We start from the raw sequence: 18,941 nt of genomic DNA on the forward strand, positions 1-18,941 counted from the left end.
CTCTTTTGGCGTCCAAGGCCTTGTGCTGGGGGCTAGGTCTAACCCATTTTCTCCTAGGATTTGTGTTGCACAGAAAGCTACATATTATTGAAACCAAACTGTTCTAAAGAGAGCCAGTACTTGCTGGAAATTTTAAATCATATTTGTCAAAAATGTGACTATTATACACTGTAAATTTTTCTCTGTGTTCTTAAGGAATGGTACAATATACTTAGTCTCTGTGCAATGAATCAGTGCTGAATAGCCTCATATCCTTTTTTATAACTGTCCTATGTAATTTTATTTTCATGAAGTAATTCTCTTTGCTGTTCCACAGAGTAGGAAGGTCACATTTTCTAGAAGTATTATTCGCATTTTACAAAATCTTTCTTCCTGATAAAATCCTCTTTTTCATTTCACGGTTCCCCTAAAATATTTAATATTTTCTTCATATTATAATTCTTATATTATTACATATTTATAAGTGTTGACAGAGCAAATGTGTTTCTAGGTGTTAGAATAGTTCAATTTTTCAGTACATGCTAATAATTTTTGAATGAGAAAGAAAAAGAAGTGATGATATTAATCTTTCATTTGCTTCAGCCTGACATGAAACCTTAATTGGATGAGGTCATTAGAGACAAAGAATTTGGGTTTATTTTTCTGAAAATCTAGTTGAATTTTGTGGAGCATTGCAGGAAAGCTGAACTAATTCCTGGAGAGTGTTAGAAAGCAACATGTTTTTAAGAGAGGTATGATGGAAGTTGAGGAGGAAAATGTTTTCTGAGCTGATTTTAGAGGATATTGAACTTAAAAAAGGATATCATTCCAAGTCCCTAATCTTTCTTAGCTTTGAAGAATATATTTGCCTTTTCCCTCCATTCCCTGAGACCTTCTTTCCTTAGACCTGTCCCAACAACTACCTTATCTCCAGATATACACATCTACCTTTGTATCCTGTGACCCATGCAAAAAAATTCTAGGTTCTCTGTAACTGTGAAAGAAGCTACCTTGCAAATGGGCACAAGACAGTGCTCATGAGCTGTATCTGAAAGAAGCATGGGCATGGTACTTTTAATGTGGAGAGAGGATCAAGTCTGAGGACAATGGGAATAGCCAGGCTAAGGTAAGAAAAGCTTGGGGCTACTGCCTGCGTGTGTTTAGGGTCAGCATGAAATACAGTATACCTTGATGAAGCAGCTTTTGGGCTAAATTAGCTTTGTGGGGAGACCTGAAGTAGAAACAGAGAAATCTGGGATGTTGCAGGAAATGAGGTATGAGGATGGCCTGACCTTGCTGCTCTGTGAGGCAGGGCTGCAATCAGCACATGGATTTCAGGCACTGTGCTTGTGTGTTGTTGCCCTTGCTCTACCATGAAGAGCTGTTTTGATTTCCTGTCCTGATACCCTGGTGCCTGGGTCTGATGAATGGGGAGGTAGCATTCTGTCTCCCTCTTGTCCTCATGACTGCAGAGGCCAGGACATGTTTCAGATACATCTCCAGTTTCAAAATTTCCACAGTTATCAGAACAATTAGGTATATTGTTGACTTTTTGTGTTGATATTTCTTTTCCAGTTTTGTTTTGTCTAGGCTTAAAATTACTGTATTTTAATTGTTTTAAGCAAAAATTGCCTTGCTCATCAGCTTATTTATTTGATGGTGGCAGCTTCAGTACATGTGGATCAATAGCATCACCATTCTGTAGTGTGATTTGTAGAAGAAATCATAATTCTTACTTTAGTGTGAAGTAAATGGAGTTTGGGAGGTACATAGGAGTGAGTTGCTTGCTTGCTGCTATTGAAAATAATTCATTGTTAAATAAATGATGACTGAATTTGGCTTTGTAACTGGATCTCCAAGGTACTGATGCTATTACCTGGATGACAAAAATGAGACTAGGGGGAAAAAAGAAGAAAGTAAGGCCATAGTTAAGTAGTGAGGAAATTGGTATCCAGTAAGATTAAACAGTATGCAAATAATACTTCTTTCTGGGTTTACTAAATCCTTTTAATATAGTAATAGATTGTACCTAACTTGATTGAATTTCTGTGTGTTTAGGAAGAGAGTGTTTCTGGGATAAATAAATAAAAATATTCTGTATGAAATTTCATTGATGTTTTAATAAAGATTCACCAGTTCTTAAAATCTGATAATAGGATGGATTTTCCTTTTTTTCTTTCTCTTCACTGAAACCTGTTACTAACACAGATAGATGCTTATCTCTAGATACTAAAATGACTTAAATATTAGCTGCAGTTAATCTTGTGGAGAAGAAGTTATCTTGTGAGGAATCCCGTTTGAACTAATCTACTCCTTGCATCATTGCTGGCAGGTAAACAGCTGTGAGGTGGTGACTCTCCAGACAGATTTGTTCATGCCAAGAATCAGACTTCTTATATATGGCAGTGGTACACACAGCTGATTTATGGGTGCTTTTACATTTATATATATATATAAAAAATCAGTCTTGTGTCCATCCTGTCTCTGACCGATTTTAGATTGCTAATGTGTACCATGCCACTTATTCCAGTTGGCAGTGTGATCATCAGAGGTGTGGCATATTCAAGTTTTGAGATAGAAACATGCATTTCAGTGTACAGAGGACTTTGTAAAATATAATTTTGTTGGTAATTGAGATTTGCCTGCTTGTTCCCACCATTAACACCCTTCCCATACCTTAATTCTCAGAAACAACCAGGTAAAATTTGCTGTTTAATATGAGAAATGAGAGGAAACATATAGTACTACCTAGATTCTGTTGCTCACTTGCCCAACCCAACAATATGTTTCATGTGATGAGATCAAATAAATAGTCTTCAGCTTTATACACTCAGCCAAGTTTATCATGTTTGTAATTCTGCTTTCTGTGATTCATGCCCTTTACTTAGCTAATTCCCCAAATACTCTGTATTCATCTCTTGGACTGTGTGGGTTATAATCTTTATATCTTGCTTAAGTAAGCAGGCGATCTGTCTTCCTCCTTACATGGGGTTTCTGAAGAATTCTGTTCAATAACACACAGCCAGTCACATAATGATAGGTGCAAGAAAGAGAGACAATATCTTTCCACATGGGAAGCAGAGCCATGAGGCACTGAATTGGTAGGAGACACTAGGACAGATTTCTGTTAATTTGCTTAAAGGTTCAGTAAGGTGAGACATTTCCAGTTTCTAAAGGGAATAACTCATTCTCCTTAAACAGGTAAACTATTGGGGTTTTTGTTTAATTTCCCCTTTTGCACAGAAGGTTTAAGGGTGGTTTGTGTGTGTCCACAAAGATAAATATTGCTCTTGTCACTTCAGTTGAAGAATCTGAAATGGTATAAATTGGCACTTAAATGCACGTGAGTAATTGAATTAATCAGAAGCTACACAAGAGTGAAGTTTTACAGAAAGCACTGTAATTCACGCTTTAATGTATACCATGCTGCCATTAAGTTAAACTTGCAGAGAGAATGTTTGTTTTGTTTTTATCAAAGGATGGCTTTATTTACTTCTTTGGGGACATTCAAGGGTAGAGATACTGAGCTAGAGTTTGCAACTCTGTGTTCTTTCCCTTAGCTTTCCCTTAGCACAAATTCCCAGTAATTCTCACTGTACAAACTCCTGATGCCTGTCATCTAGGAAGGGCCATAAATTTCTTAGGAATTATAGATAGTTACTAGCTGTCTGGAGCTTTCTTAAAAAACTTTTCAGAGGTGGTGTTTGTTCATCTATGCAGTAATGCCCAGAAGAGTTACACTCCTCGCTTCCCTTGACGAACAGCCACCAAGACGTGTGTCCTTCCAGTGCCTGCTGCACGATCCAAGTGGAGCACTGGGGAGAGCTAATATGAAATAGAAATTGAAGTATCAACCTACTGAGACCATGACTTCTCTTGTGGAAAATGAAATTTTGCAGATACCTGGCTTTATTTCCAGTGGTATGGTTTCATACCGAAAATGATCCTGTTGCTGGGATGTTCCTTAGTTAGGCAGCTGAACCTGCCATTAATTACAAGCAGCTGGAGTCTGTTAGTATGCTCACCTGCCTGCAAACAGCAGCTAGTAATATGTGAAGGTGATTCTGTGGTTTGCCTCTCTAAAACATTGCCAGGTTAAGGTAAGAATCTGAATAGTTACAATTTTTATGCCTCTCACACTAGGTTATTTTTGTAGCTAAAACTCACTTTTGTTGTAGCAGTAAATGTCAGTTGAACTTTTAGTGGTACACTCTAATGAAAGCAAACTTCTGTGGAATGGTTTATTTAAGGTTTTGAAGTCTAGTTTCATCTTAAGCCATGAGCCTGGGCGCACTGATGCTGGGAGACATTACCTTCCTATTTTTCTATGAGTTTTTCTTGTGTATTATGGTCTTAAATACAAGTCTTTGAAATCCTCTAAATAATTCTTATTCCACACACACAAAAAACCAACCAAGCAACCAAAAAAAGGGGCTTCTTCAAGGAGAATAATTTTATTCTTAAAAACATGATAGTTTCACTTTATTCTGACAAATCCTTGCTAGAGGATTTGTTATTCGTTTCAGTTTTCACTGATGTATTTTGTGACTTTTAAGTGAAATGTACAACACTAAAATTTCAGACATCCATTACTTCTTTTATATTTAGAAGCAAAGTACCAGCCCATGTTGTTAAGCAGTCTCTACTTATCTCTGTAACCAATCAACAAAGTTGAATTTTAAGCCTTGTGGCCATTTTAATAAATTACTTCTCAAATGCTGTGAAATATAATTCCTCAATTAATGTCCTTAAAAGTTAGAAGGATTCTCTGGCTTATCTATAACATTCTTTGTGTTTTCAAGTAAGATAATACAGCAATTTCAAACTATTCCAGCTATTAAAAACAAAGAACTGGGTGGGTTCTAACTTACCATGTGTGAATAGTCCTGTAGAAGAACCTGCCTGCGTTTTCTGTATCATGACCTCGGAAATGTGGATTCCTGGAAAAACTCCCAGAAGGAGATCCAATAGAAATGTTAAATTCTCTTGAATTAAATATGAAGATATTAATATTATTATTGTTATTACTGTTATTATTCACATTGCAAAATTTGTTGACACTGCAGAGCTTTAATTTAATTTCAATTATGGATTAAATCATTTTATAATAGTTACGGTCTAAAAATATGGGCTTCCAGCTGTCTTGCGTTAAGCTAAGTTGTTTAGCAACATATCAAAACATTTCCATGAAAAGATTACTATCTTTTTCTTTTATTTTTAATTAATCCCATAGGCAGCATTTGTAAATGTTTTTGTACTATAAGTGATTACAATGAGGCATTAAAGCACATGCAGAGAATAAAATTCCCCCCATGTATCCTTCCTGCCCTTCAAGTTGTTTTAATACCAGCCTGATAGCATAGTTTACAGAGGTGTGTGTACTTGATCAGGGTGCTATTACATCTATTAGTCCCAATCCCTGATGAAGCATTTCACATAGTCTTCCTTTTTCAGGAAAAAAATTAATGCTAGTTTCCTGAGTTCTGCACAGTGCATACTTTTCTGTCTGTTAGAAGTGGCCATAGGAGAGCTACAGGAAAGCATTGCTAAAGCCACTGTAATACTTTCTTTCAGGAATTACAGCGGAAGTCATAGTCGTAGCCTCATTTGATGAACTGCACAAAAGAGCTCAGGAGGCCAAGGGGAAGATTGTCGTCTACAATGAACCTTTCAGCAGTTATGGTGAAACTGTGCAATACAGGTTACAGGGAGCAGTGGAAGCTGCTAAAGTTGGAGCAGTGGCATCCCTCATTAGGTCTATTGCTTCTTTTTCTATTCACAGGTAAGCATTTTTCTCTTTTCTTCCTGCAACTCACATTTCAGTGTTAGCTGACATGTCATTTCTAGGCAGGCATTTTTGTTCTCTATGGCTTAAACATTGCCAGTTACGAGTGGGTGTTTGGTTTTGAAACTACTGACTTCACAATAGTTCTTTTCCCCTGTGCTTTGTCATTCTTTTGGAATGTTTTCATTTTTCTTTGTTACTGATCCAAATTTTGTATAATATTTGTCTTAAAGAACTTTCTACATTCTCAGGGCTGCAATAAATATTCTGGGAAGAACCAAACCCAAATGTCTTTGGTGACAACAGGCTGTCAGTGATTATATGAACTGGTCATTCTGTAGGTTTGACTAGAATGTAAGTGTACAGTTTTCAACGTATCGTTAATTTTCCTAGCATGAGGCTGACTTGTACTAGATGAAGGAGTAGTCTGCTTTGAATGTAATTATTTATGAGAATTAAGAACACTTTAGCAGCAAGGTTTGTAATTCTCACACTGCTTTTTAAAAAAGTTATGTGGAAATAACAATTTTAAAAAAAATGTATATATTTTTAGATTTCTTAGTACATTATTTGTTTATCACATGTAGCATTATGTTACTGAAATTATATATTTTAGTTTTCTGGTTGGTAACAGAATTTGTTTTTTATCTGTGAGTTTTCCAACTCTGAAAGCTTACACTTAAAATACTTATCTATTGTGAAAAAGACTAGTTGAGGCATAGAGAGGAAATAGAGAAGGGTCCAGCCATGTAGTGAAATGCTGACAGATGCACACTGTCCTTTAACACAGTATTTTTTAAATCTTAACTGTTACTGGTAACTTTAATGCCTGCAGTGATCTTTGTGTAGTAGCCTGCTGGCTGTGATGGGAGTTCTGGTCCGGCAGGCCCAGACAGTGGAGCTGGACTGAGGACTGGAAACAGGACAGGCCCATCTGCCTGCCCACCATCCTGTCCCTGAGCTGCAGCCTGAGCAGGATTGGCAGGGCATTAAGTGATGCCAGACACAAAGCTTGACTGCTTAAACTGTAGAGATCTGTTAATAAAATAATTTACATAAGACAATATGAAAGACATCCAGTTTATACAAGAGGTGCTATATTTTGTAACATTCTTTCTTTGGCAAGTACATGTTTAGAGCAAGACAGATTGTTTATTCCTCCCCCTAGTTGCCCACCCAGGATGTCTTTACCCACAGAGGAGTCATTGGCAGTAGCTAACCTGTCCCTGAATGTGTGCTACAACATAAACTGGACTTGTGTTCTGTTTAGGTAACGCCATGGTTTGTTTTTGATCTCTGCTTCTAGGTTTTCTTTCTGCAGAAGTCTAGGCTGGTAGGTGGAATGATATATAGCTTTGGGTTTTTCTTGAGGCTGGAACTGGGAAGTGGCTTGGGAGGCATTTGAAGGTATGCTTGATTCCACTTTTTCAGAGAGAACAGGAGTGGTCACACCTCAGCAATATGAGAAGTGTGCAAGCTTCCCCACTTGTAATGCTTCAGAGAGTCAGAGAAGTCAGTAAAGCCAACTAACTGTACTGGAACACATGCAGAGAACAGCTCTGCTGCCACTGTAGTTGCTTGGTAGCATTTTTATATGCTTGTCCTGGTTTCAGCTGAGATAGAATTCATTTTCTTCTTAGCAACTGGTACAGTGCTGTGATTTGGATTCAGCATGAGAACAACATTGATAGCACACTGATGTTTTGGTTGTTGCTAAGTAGTGCTTACTCTAAGTCAAGCACTTTCCAGTGTCTCATGCTCTGTGAATGAGGAGCTGCACAAGAAGCTGGGAGGGAGCACAGCCAGGAGAGCAGACCCAAACTGGCCAAAGGGATATTCCATACCATAGGATATCATGTTCAGTATGGAAACTGAGGGAGGGGGAAAGGGGGGAGGAGAGCTTCTCTGGAAGTGACCAACCACTTCTTGGAAACAGGCTGGGCATTGGTCAGAGGGTGGTGAGCAATTGCATGGCACATCACTTGTTTTTAGGGTTTACTTATTTGCTGTTGTTGGGGGGGGGGGGGGATGTAATTAAAATTAGAATTTTATTCTAATATTTCATTTTATTTTTTCCCCACTGATTAACTGTTCTTACCTCAACCCATGAGTTTTTGAAATTTTTTTTCTGAGTCTTCTTCCCATCACACTCAAGGAAATAATGAGCGAGCAGCTGCATGGTACTTAGTTGCCAGCTGGAGGTAAACCATGAAAATGCTCCACATTCGCCTAAAGAAGTCAAAATTATGTGTTAAAAATGTTTTCTGAAACATGAAGCACTTGAATTCAGATACTATCCAAACTATTACTACTGTATTTCTTGGTGTCCAACAAATGTGGTGTTTACAATGTATTTTCTAATACTAAAAATTTTCTAATAAAGTTCATAATAATGAACAGATAGTGGAATGTGTTTCAGAAACAGTTTTACAAAAAAATGTATGGTTTCAAAATAGCCTTATTTGGTATCATCAAAGAATATTGCAATCTATAATGTGTTGATTTTCTGAAAACCAGATGATCTGTCCTGTCCTTAGTTAAGGTGCTATGCAGAATTGTTCAACTGAAAGTTACTGTGTTTTCTGTTTGCCAGAGTATTTATGGAAGTGCATTTAGTATGTAATGAAAAGCTTAGAGGTGAGGAACAGAGGTGGAGACTGAAGGAACTGGCACTACAGCTATTTCAAAATTGAAAGGAAGTAGATACCTAATGCGTATTTGTTTAGAAGTATTGAATCCTTAATTGATACTAGGAACAGAGGTGTCATTCCCAAAACCAATTTGAAATGTAGATGCTGCCACAAAGCATTTTTTTAATAAGTGTACTTTCTGTACTCTCTTCATTTACCTTCACTTAGGGTTTTTTTGGATATGGAATGGATTGATTAATGTATTTTTTCCTATAATACAGAAGGTACTCAGGTCCGATCCCTCACTTCTGTTACTAGTGATGACTAGATCTGTTTCTCTTATTTTTAACAAAGAGGTATTGGTGTAGGCAGGATGGATTTTCTCATCTCCATGCATTCACCTATGTTTTCTTCTAATCACCAGCTGTGTGTCTCCTTGTCTGTCCTACCAGTGTGCTGTTCTGGATGGACTATGTGCTTCTTATCAGTCAGTGTCTGGCGCACTGTTTGCTCAGGTCACTTGCCTTTTCGATTGACTGATGGGAAATACGGCATTGCTGCAGGGCATAGTGTGCTAGAAGGGTGAGAGATGAAAGGTAAAAAGCTAATAAGAGGTTTCTAAATATTGTGAAAGTCTTGCATTCTTGCAATTTGTATGCTGCTGCATTGTCAACCAGAACCTTTACTTCTCTGGCCTGTGTGTTTACACGTTCACTGATAATACGAATAAATGATAACGGGATTGCGGAGTTTTCCAAAATATACTGGAAACATCTGAGAAAAAAGTATTCTCCTCCTCACACTGCACTATCCCAGTTTCAGGTGAATGAAAGGTGGAATTTCACAATTTTTCCTAAACGATACCAAGTTTGGTGAATGGGGTTTTTTGTTTTATTTCTTTGTTTGAGGAATTTTGTTTGTTTGTTTGTTTGTTCTTCAAATTTTAAAACCCCTTTTCAACGGGGGCTGCTTATTGTTATTTTATTACTCTATTTGCTGGGACAATGTAAGCCACTTTGTGGTGTGATTTCTAGGTGATCTTGCAATGTGAATAACATTGATAGGTTAAAACTACGTACTTTCATTAACATCCTAGGCTTATCAGGGCTCATTGTTAAAGCTTACTGACAAGGCAGAATTGGTAAAATCACTACATTAATTAAATCACTGTCCTCTTGCTGGTAACTTGATGGCTGTTTCTTGTTCCAGAAATGGCAAGTGGCTGCCACATTGTCAAGGCAAAAAGTATGAAGGGAATCTTTGATGAGGGAACAGTTTATTTTTCTTTAAGGTATGGTAGTATAACTATGGAGTAATGAAACACCCTAGAGACTCAAGTGTCCCAATTCTTAAGAAGGGATTAATATTATTATACTCAGGAAAATACAGTGAAAATACTCCATTTACAAGGAATGGTTGAAGTTGAGCAGTAATCTGGATGACCAGTCCCGTTCTACAACAGTCCGTGTTATTGAAGAAATAGTGATGACGAAAACTATTTTCTGCTACCACAGGCTTGCTTTTTCACAGCAGTTGTTCTGATTATTAAATAATCCAAGTGAAAGAAGATAGGAAAAATGAAGTGTTTAGCTGTAAGTCTCCTGAAGTTATTTGTTTGTAATAAGACAGCCGTAAGTCTTTGGGGGTTTTTGTTTCCTAGCTGTACATTTTTGAAACATTTTGTAAATAAAAAGGTGTCCTTTAGCTATTGAAATGATCCAGTATTCTGTGGTGAATGTACTCTTATGAATCTAAAATTTTCAGTAAATCCTTCTGTTCTTCAAGAACCACAGATTAGATAAAGTCATAACACTGTATCTTGTAATGACAACTCCTTTAAGGGCTCAAGAAAGGAGCCAAATGGAGTGCTTTTCTGAGAACTCAAAAAGGAAGTTCCCAAGAATCCTCAGGATAAATGCCAAGAACCCTATTATTACATTTTTTAGATGCTACAGAACAATCTCTCGTGTATACAAGAAATTCAACAGGGAACATATTACAAGGCCAAAATAGACCAAGTAGTACTTTGACACAATCTAGAGACTTGTTAACAAGGACACATATTTGGTCAAGTTCTTTTCTTTTTGGACTAAATTCAGCATCTTATACTTACCTGAAGTATTTTCCTGCATTTTTTCTCTCCTTCTTCAGTCTACAGCTGGCCAAGACATACCACCAGTTTATGAAGCTCTGGTAACTCTAATCAAAAGCTTTGTCTGGATGAAAGATGAAGTCATGAAAGGCATGGTGCAACTCAAGATTTATGACTTAGGTTGCATAGATGGCCCATGTCAGTACATATGGCACAGGGCTGGTATATCATCTCATGGAATGTATGTGAATTTGAAAACCATTTCTTTACCATTGCATTTCCACTATCTTAATTTCCCCTTTTTTGTAACCTCATTTCACTTCATTTATTTTCTCTTACCATGTATAGTCCTGTATACCTTTTTTTATATAAATTGTTTTCCTTTCTATTCTTCATTGCTTGTTAGACAGGTCATTCCCTTCTCAATCTTACTGATGAAGTGTGTGCATTAGTGGCATTTTTTAGTTCTCCAGTGCTAGTACAGGGGCTTCTTACCACATCACCTCTTCCAATGCTTGGTCTGCTGCCTTTGGTTCCAGACATGAGAATTGCTTGCTAAGGAGATGATCTTCCTTTCCCTAAAACTCCATGTCTGAGAAAAGTAAGGGCTTATTCACATCAATAGTGACAGACAGATTCAGCTTCCTCTTCTTGCTCTGCCATGTTTTCTGAATTCTGGGATGATACAGTAGTTTTACTAGGATTTGTTTTTCTGTTTGGTTGGTTGATTTAGTTGTTTGGTTTTGGTTTTGTTTCAGTAGCAAAGAGATGCATCTGACCTTTAAAATTAATGTTCTGTCTTTGAAATTGTATCTTCCTGTTGTGTCCTGAGCCCAGAAGGCTCCTTTCCCTCCTGGTCTGCCCTCCTTCCACTATGAATGCCAATATACCAAATTTTTTGCTACCATTGAAGGAATCTTTCTTCTTGTGACCTGTTCTGCTGTCCATAGAGGGGAAACAGTGGCATGCTGAGTAGGCAGCATCTTCCATCTGCTTTGCACAGGCTTGGGGAATGTGCAAGGCATAAGGGCAGCAGGAAGCTGTGTGATGATTGTAGAGATGCAACAGTAGTGATGTAGCATGACTGAAGAAATCAGGAAGTGCCACTGATTATTTCTGAACACTCTTCACTTATGGGATTAGATTAGAAACAAGAATTGATCATAAGAAACATCTCAATGAGAGACTGTCCTAAAGCAATATCCTGTGGCAATGGGATACAGCAGTATTGTCTCCTGTTCTACTAAGGTAGCAGGAAACAAGGATAAAACCCTTATTTGGGGTCTAACAAGAGGAAATAAGAGCAGCCTGTGTTTTGTAAGTCTCTGGGGAACTTGTGGAAAGATTCTAGTTACGTCCTTCAGTTATGTCCATGTTGTCTTGCTGCCCTTAGAGGTATGAATTGGTGGTGTGCTGTGGTGTTTGCCCTGCACTTAGAGGCTTTCCCTCCAGGATGTCTGTAAATGTTGTTGACTGACAATTCATTAATTTTTACTTTGCTTCCTGTGTTCCCTTAAGGTCAACATGCCAGACTGAATTCTTCAGTGCAGTCTTTGTGCTCATTTTTGGGCAAATCCTAGCTGTCAGAAAGAGAACTTAGATGTTGTTAGAAGAAATGGAGCCTATGTTTTAGGAGATTATCGTGTTGTACAGGGGGTTCTTGCTATTTCCACAGCGAATAAGGAGTCAAATTTCAGGTAACTTCATAATAGTGAGAAATCTGTAGATGTTTCTTCAGTCCCAATCTCTCTTTGGCTTTTGCCAAACTTTTTTCCTTTCTTTTGCTTTGAACTGCATAACTTGGTGTTTTGGTTGTTTTGGGGTTTTTTCCAGTAGATGGAGCTTGATGTGATATCTGCAGTCTCTGTGAAATTTCATACACCTGGCATATTTGTTTTCTTACAAAGTCACTAAAATGCTGATGAGACTAACAAGAGCTTTCTCTACCTCCTCCTAGTTTTGACTCCTTCTGATGAGGAATATGGTGTAATTGTGAAGAGTTTCATCCATTTAGTGTCTAGTCATACGAGCAGTGTCCTGTAACTTTGGTAGAGGTAGGTAAAGGGCTAGTAAAATCTTTTTTGATAGACTCTGTTATCTAGAAAGATGCTATGAGGATAACAGCTCTATTGAAATCCTGGCTTCTTCACCAATAACTTCCCAAGGCAAATCTTTATCAATGTAGTATTCCATTGTTTTTTTTCTTGTCTTCTGGACTCTCCTCACATTACTGAGTCATACATTTTGTTGGTGGCTAGATGACCACCCATATCATGGTTAACTCTGATCTTGTTTGAGTATCATGAGCACCCACTGATTGGGTTTGGTCATATTCTGAAGTTACTAAGGTTTATTCCACCTTTGCATTACTGGTTCATGTATATTAAGATGTTGAGTGTATAAAACTGCCAAGTTTTGGGTTTCATGCTCTGGTCTGTAAGGAGTTACAGCTATGCTTGCTGTGGGTTGAGCACCAGGAACTTCAGCAATTTACCGTGATTTCCTGTTTCTCCCTAATCAGCTCCATCTTTCTTTGGTGCTGCCAATCTCTTCTGAGTCTGTATGAGTTGGGGTGCCTATGAAAACCCTATTAGTAAGTTCAGAACCCTCAGACATGATTGTAATGTCTTGACCTATCAATTTCAGGTTTGTTTTAATGTTCTCGCTATATTCAGTTTTCTTGATTACACCAAGTGTCTCTCTATATGTGATGACCATAAATGTGGAGGATTGAAGGAAAACCTGACAACACAAAAGCAGATAAAGATTACAGAGAGGGATCCGAGTAACACAGTGCCAGTGAATTAGTTTAGCAATTTGTGTATTTTCAGCTGATGATAAGATCTGAGAAGTATGTGGACTGTTGTTTTGTTTCTCTGTAATTCTTCATGTTTCTTCTCTAAAAGTGCAGTAACTGGACTTTATCTGCAGTGTTCATATCCAGAGCACATGAGCATTTGTCCCCAGACAACTGGAAAAGATTGAATAGTACCAGCATGTTTGTGCAGAATGCTATAGAATTGGTGTTTGGGGTGTCGTAGCCTAATATTCTCCTTTTTTTCTTTAAACAACAACAACAATAAAAAAACCCAGCAAAAACAAACAAAAATTTTTTTTAAAGGGAGAGAGGAAAGCCTCTGTTTCTTCATGTACTCGAGGATTACTTTTAAGTTACACAGCAACTCACTTTTTAAATTTTGGTCCGGGCAATTCTGAAACAGCTTGTACAGAGGTCTACTGTAAAGATTTACCTGCTCCTCCAATTTTATTATTTACATGTCTTTTTCCATTATTTTCATGGTTTTCCAGTTTGTATTTCCCACTGAGTATTGTTTCTACTTCCTGTATTGCTCAAGATACTTTGTCTGAATCTATTTGGCATTATTCTTAATTTGACAATGTTACTCAAATTTATCTACATATTACAGAACCATTTCAGCCTATATATATTGAAGTTTTATTTAGGAAATGTTGTATCTGCTCTAAAGCACCTGAAGTATCTTTTCAAGGTTTACTGCTGATTTCCAAAAGTGAACACAGATTTTTGCAGGGACTTTGGCTGGATTTATGTGCATGTATACAATACAAAATTTTATTTCAATGTATAGCTTTTTACTTATGTAAAACAAACAAGCAACCAAATATGGGTGCCAATTTTAAAATATACTTGATTGCTAGTCAACTGTTAATACCCACAGTCTCTCTGGTTAATGCCCCAGGAGTGCAGAGGATTTGGAAATGTAAATTCCTCATTTTGTTTTGTCTTGTTTGCTAAAACATGTGATTAAATGTGTATGTTATTCCAACATACTATGACTTCTCTTTACAAGAATGCTTGCACTGTTTTTCAGAGGGCAGGTGGCCTCTTGTTTCTGTTGTTTCTTCCTCTTCCCACAGTCTTACTTGTGGCTTGTCCATATGGTAGGATATTTCTGTTATTTCATTAGGTGTTGTCTTCCCATAGGATGGCCTCACCCTGCTGTGTTACCTTTGCTATGACGTATGTCAGACATTTAAGTATGATTAGCTAGACCTATTCGTATGATGAAACCCCTTGTTTATGGCACACAAATTTTGACTTGTGTTTTTAGGAAGTCGGAGCCAATTGTTCCACAGTTGTTGTTTGGAATTGTCTTGTAGATGTAGGCTGGTGTTGATAGCCAACAGTAATAATGGGTTCTTCCCTGTAGAAGCAAGGCCTTGTGCCTCAGAAGTGTAACCATTTCAATTACTTTAATCCTTTTCTCCAGATTTGTTTTCCCCTTCAAATCCAATCAGTTGCCTGCGTTTCTCTTATTGTGTCCATCTTGTTGCATCAAATACTAATGCTTTTGTCTTGCCTGCAGGGTAGGGCTAAATGGTGAAAATCCTTCTCCATCTGGTTTATTAAATGAGAGGTGCCAACTCCTGTCTCTGCTCTGCCAGTGATGCCAGCTTTGATTACTTGCCTGTTGTCCACTCCTTCAGGCATCTTATACTTTCTCTCATTTTGTTTCTATATTTTGGACAGTGGTATAAACCTAAAGCTGTAACTTTGTTCTCTTCCAACTTTGCTTTTTAAATCTGACTTTTGTTCGGTGTTTATAGATTGTTTCCATTAGCTGGTTAGGTGACTAGGGTCTGTGACTTCTGCTAAACTGTTTCACCTTGCCTTTATTTCCTGGTTACTATTCACAGTACTTCTGCCTTGGCTGTCTAATGTGAATACTGCAAATACCCTGTGAAACAGAAAGGGGTTGTCTTTTATATGCTTCTGCTTATTATTATTATTATTACTATTAAGCAGGATTAAGCTTTGACTGCACTTCATGGCTTTTTAATCCATTGTGAATGCAAAAGAACTTTTCTTCTAAGAATAAGGAGCAGAAAGGTATCACATAATTTCTGACATGTATCTGTTTGGATTTCTTCACATTAGTTTGCCTGTGACTGTGAAGCACACAAAAATACCTCAACAAGAAATATTGAAACTATGTACTGTTTAGCTCTAAAAAATCCAGATTGATTCTAGACATTTGTGCACCGAAGAACAAAGGATACTTGTATCAGATGAGGGAGAATAATCATGTGAATCAACAAAACCTAGGGGTTTTGAAGTTCCATTCATCACTCTGCCTTGTGCCCCTGTGGGATCTTCAGCAGTTCACAGTATTATCTCTCTTTCCCTGTTTATAAGAAGTATTAGTACTTTTTGAATGTTAATTTAGGATAACAATTGTACATTGTTTACTGTAAAGAAGACAACATTAAAAGTCAGCTCTTCTAAACTGTTTATATAGTAAATAGTAGATTCTGCAACAATTTGTGTGTGCCAAAACCAAGTAACAGTTGTATTACCATGTAGCAGTGGGTGACTACTGCTGATAAATAATCCATTATATAACCATGGGGTTCTCTCAGGTTTTGTAGTTTGATTGTTGAATTCTGCTAGATTGAGATTCAGATCTGTGGGAAGGCTCTGGCAGGAGGTGAATGACAGAAAATACAGTTCATTATGTAGGAATATCGTATTTTCAAATGTAAATGCTCAAAAAGAATTTGTTGACTGTAACTCAAAGGATTTGAATTCAATTCAGTAATAACTCACCGTGAGAGAGTTGAACAACACTGACAAGAGCACAAAGGAGCTGGAATTTCAAAAAAATAAAGAAGCTTTTTCTTAGTAACAATTTTATATCATCAAGAACAACATGAACTTTAGAAATCAGGTTCTGGGATTCAGATGTGATTTTGCCAAAAATCTGAGGTTTGGAAAGAGTGAATTCACAGGAGAGATGTAAGGAGGTTTTAGCTATTCTTCTGTAATCTGTGTATTGCTTGCACCTCTTCAGGAAGTAGTTTGTGATCCTTCTTTGAGGAGAGTTTGTGTCTCCCTCTGAGTATCTCTATCTGCAGCCTCTATAGAAGGAAAGAACAATTTTCAGGGTTCCCAGTTTGGGGCTCTGAGAAGGTTGCTGTTGAGGGGACACTGGAGTGCCAGAAACTACGTGAAGGGACCAGACAACTTGAGTACATGCTTTGTATCTCCATAAAGGCCATTAGAGGGATGTACTTTTGTGCTCAAGCTCAAAAGACTTTGAGAAGGGACTCAACACTGTCCAGATGCAGCCAGAATCCTGGGCAGTCAAGTTCATCCGAGAGACCATCCAAGTCTGTACCTCCACAAAACTATGGGGATTTTTTCCCCTGTTCTTTTACTGAGTTTATAATGCTGACAATCTAGGAAAAGAGAAATGGTGTGCTGCAGTGTCTGAGAGGATGCTAACATTTCAGTCTTGCCAGAAATGCAATGTGAATAGGCAGACCCATGAGAAAACTTTATCAGAGCTACTTGGAATAACAAGTGCAGCTGCAACTTATATTTTTAGAAGTGTAACTGTTTTTCAGGGTCTAAAATTAGGTTTAGTCATGCAAATCTTTGTATGATACTTCTGAGTGACAATCAGTGATGGATTCCTTTAACCCTTCCCACATAGAGTGGTATTTTTTATTCCTTCACTATTTTGATTTTACTTAATGGAGTGGCTTAAGAGTTAGTGAAAGTTTGCCAGAATCCTGGCAATTGCAATAAGATGACAAAAAACTGGAGAACACCACTGGAAAGCATTAGACTTCTAGGTGACACTTGTCTGTGGAAATTTCCTGAGAAATGAAAAGGAGAATTCCATTTAGTCCTCTAGGGTCTCCCACATAAGGTGTCTGAAGCTTTTAGTTTTGTATAGTTTTAGTCCAGATATGTTTGTGGCAGAAATTCTAGCCACAAATGCACTGTAATTTCCACCTCCACATGAGTTTTTCAGGAGGACATTCCAAAGGTTAACAGGGAGCAGAGCTTGTGAGCTGGACAGTCTTACTGTCAGGGTTTCATAAGGATGTTTCTAGACAGGTCTGTTTCCCCCAAATGTTTGACAAATCATGACTTTCCAAGGAGAAGTTGTTTTATCAGCATTTTTTCAGCAAAGCTGCTTAACAGTTTCATAGCTCTGGCAGCAAGAAGTGCTGCTGTGTGATTTGCAGTGTATCCTGGGTCACATCAACCATCAACTGTTCATTGCAGGTGAACTGTTCAGTGGTCAGATCAAGGATCAAGCACTGTCCCCTTAAAACAGGAGTTCTGTTTATTAATCAGTGTACGGGCTACATCACAAGATTCACCTGCAAATCAGTGAAAGTTTATCTTCATGTAGATGAAATTATTAAAAGCCCACTTTGAGAGCTGAGTGTACAAAGGCTTTGCAAACTGCAGGTGATCTTTGGGCTGCGCTTACAAAACAATCGCTTTAAACTATGTGATAAATAGTTATGAATTGCACTCATTTGAGTTCTGTATAATTTAGTATCTGTTTATAGACATGGTAGATTTGAAACAAGTACAATTTCCAGTGAATAATTTAACTCCACTACACTTACACAGAAATGTAGTATAGAGTATTTTAGAGGAAGAAATTTTAGCTTGACAGCTGCAAGGTAATTCAGCCTGTGTGTATTAGCTTGTAAAACACAATTCTGCTTCTAAAAATTATATGAAACTCTTCTTTCTAAGTAGGTATAGTTTAAAAAAAAAAAATTTTATAAATATTATTCATGAAGTTATGTACATGGTCTCAGTGTTAACATTAATCACTCACAATCAGGGAGATAATTTTCTTGCACAGTGTACTTTGGGGGTGGGGGAATAATAACTACTTAGCACCTGAACATTGGGAATAAAATTCTCACTTCATTCTTTTACTGTCTTGCAGTGTTGCACTAAGTTATCTTCATTTTTTTCCGGTATTGAGCCCTAAGGCTGTGGGGTGTACCCAAGGCTGAGTGCAGGTGACTCGCTGCATGCCTTTCCTCGTGGAGGCTGCCTGAACACGAGTGAGACCCTGGACACATGGGTGAGGAGGAAGTGGGGAAGCCTGTGGTCCTCTCTGGCAGTTCTCTTCTCCTGGAGCTACCAGGGGTGGGCTTGGAGAGCTCTGGCATTCTCACAGCTGTCACTTTTCAGGTAGTCTGGAATCTCATCATGTCCCTAAATCCACGTCACCTCAACAATTCATCTGATCTGACTGGCTGTGTGCCTGTATCTCTTGGTTAAGGTCCAAAATAATTTGTGTGTTTTAATTTATGTACAGACTGTAAAAGTGATGATCATTATTGTACCAGCCTCCAGCCTGCTACCTTTTTTCTGATAGCATTTTCCTGAGCAACATGGATCAACTACTGAAAATGAGAGAAAATTACATTGTTTTAGATAATCCCTCTTCCAGCAGACTCTCATAGGCACTCTTTATTAGATATTAAAGAAACCCATAAACTGCAAAAGTGGAATTGAGAATAATCTTTTCTCTCCCATTCAGAAGATGATGAAGGAATTGCTGTATCTCCAGGATTAAATGGGAAGAGCACAAACCATCAAACATTAAGCAAAACAGTATGACTATATAGTGTATGTTGAAGAGCACAACAA

The 18,941-nt window shown here is 37.7% G+C and overlaps 1 protein-coding gene across 2 annotated transcripts in view; it reads left to right on the forward strand.

The window, feature by feature from the left end:
* Positions 1-18,941, forward strand: part of CPQ (carboxypeptidase Q) — a 133,648-nt gene that overhangs the window by 6,265 nt on the left and 108,442 nt on the right. For both annotated transcript variants that reach the window (XM_069005190.1, XM_069005192.1), the window contains exon 2: positions 5,554-5,761. In XM_069005190.1, the coding sequence (XP_068861291.1) occupies positions 5,554-5,761 (208 nt within the window). The remainder of the gene's footprint in view (positions 1-5,553; positions 5,762-18,941) is intronic.

This window comes from Aphelocoma coerulescens, chromosome 2 (assembly GCF_041296385.1).
Source record: "Aphelocoma coerulescens isolate FSJ_1873_10779 chromosome 2, UR_Acoe_1.0, whole genome shotgun sequence".
Taxonomy (NCBI): Eukaryota; Metazoa; Chordata; class Aves; order Passeriformes; family Corvidae; genus Aphelocoma; species Aphelocoma coerulescens.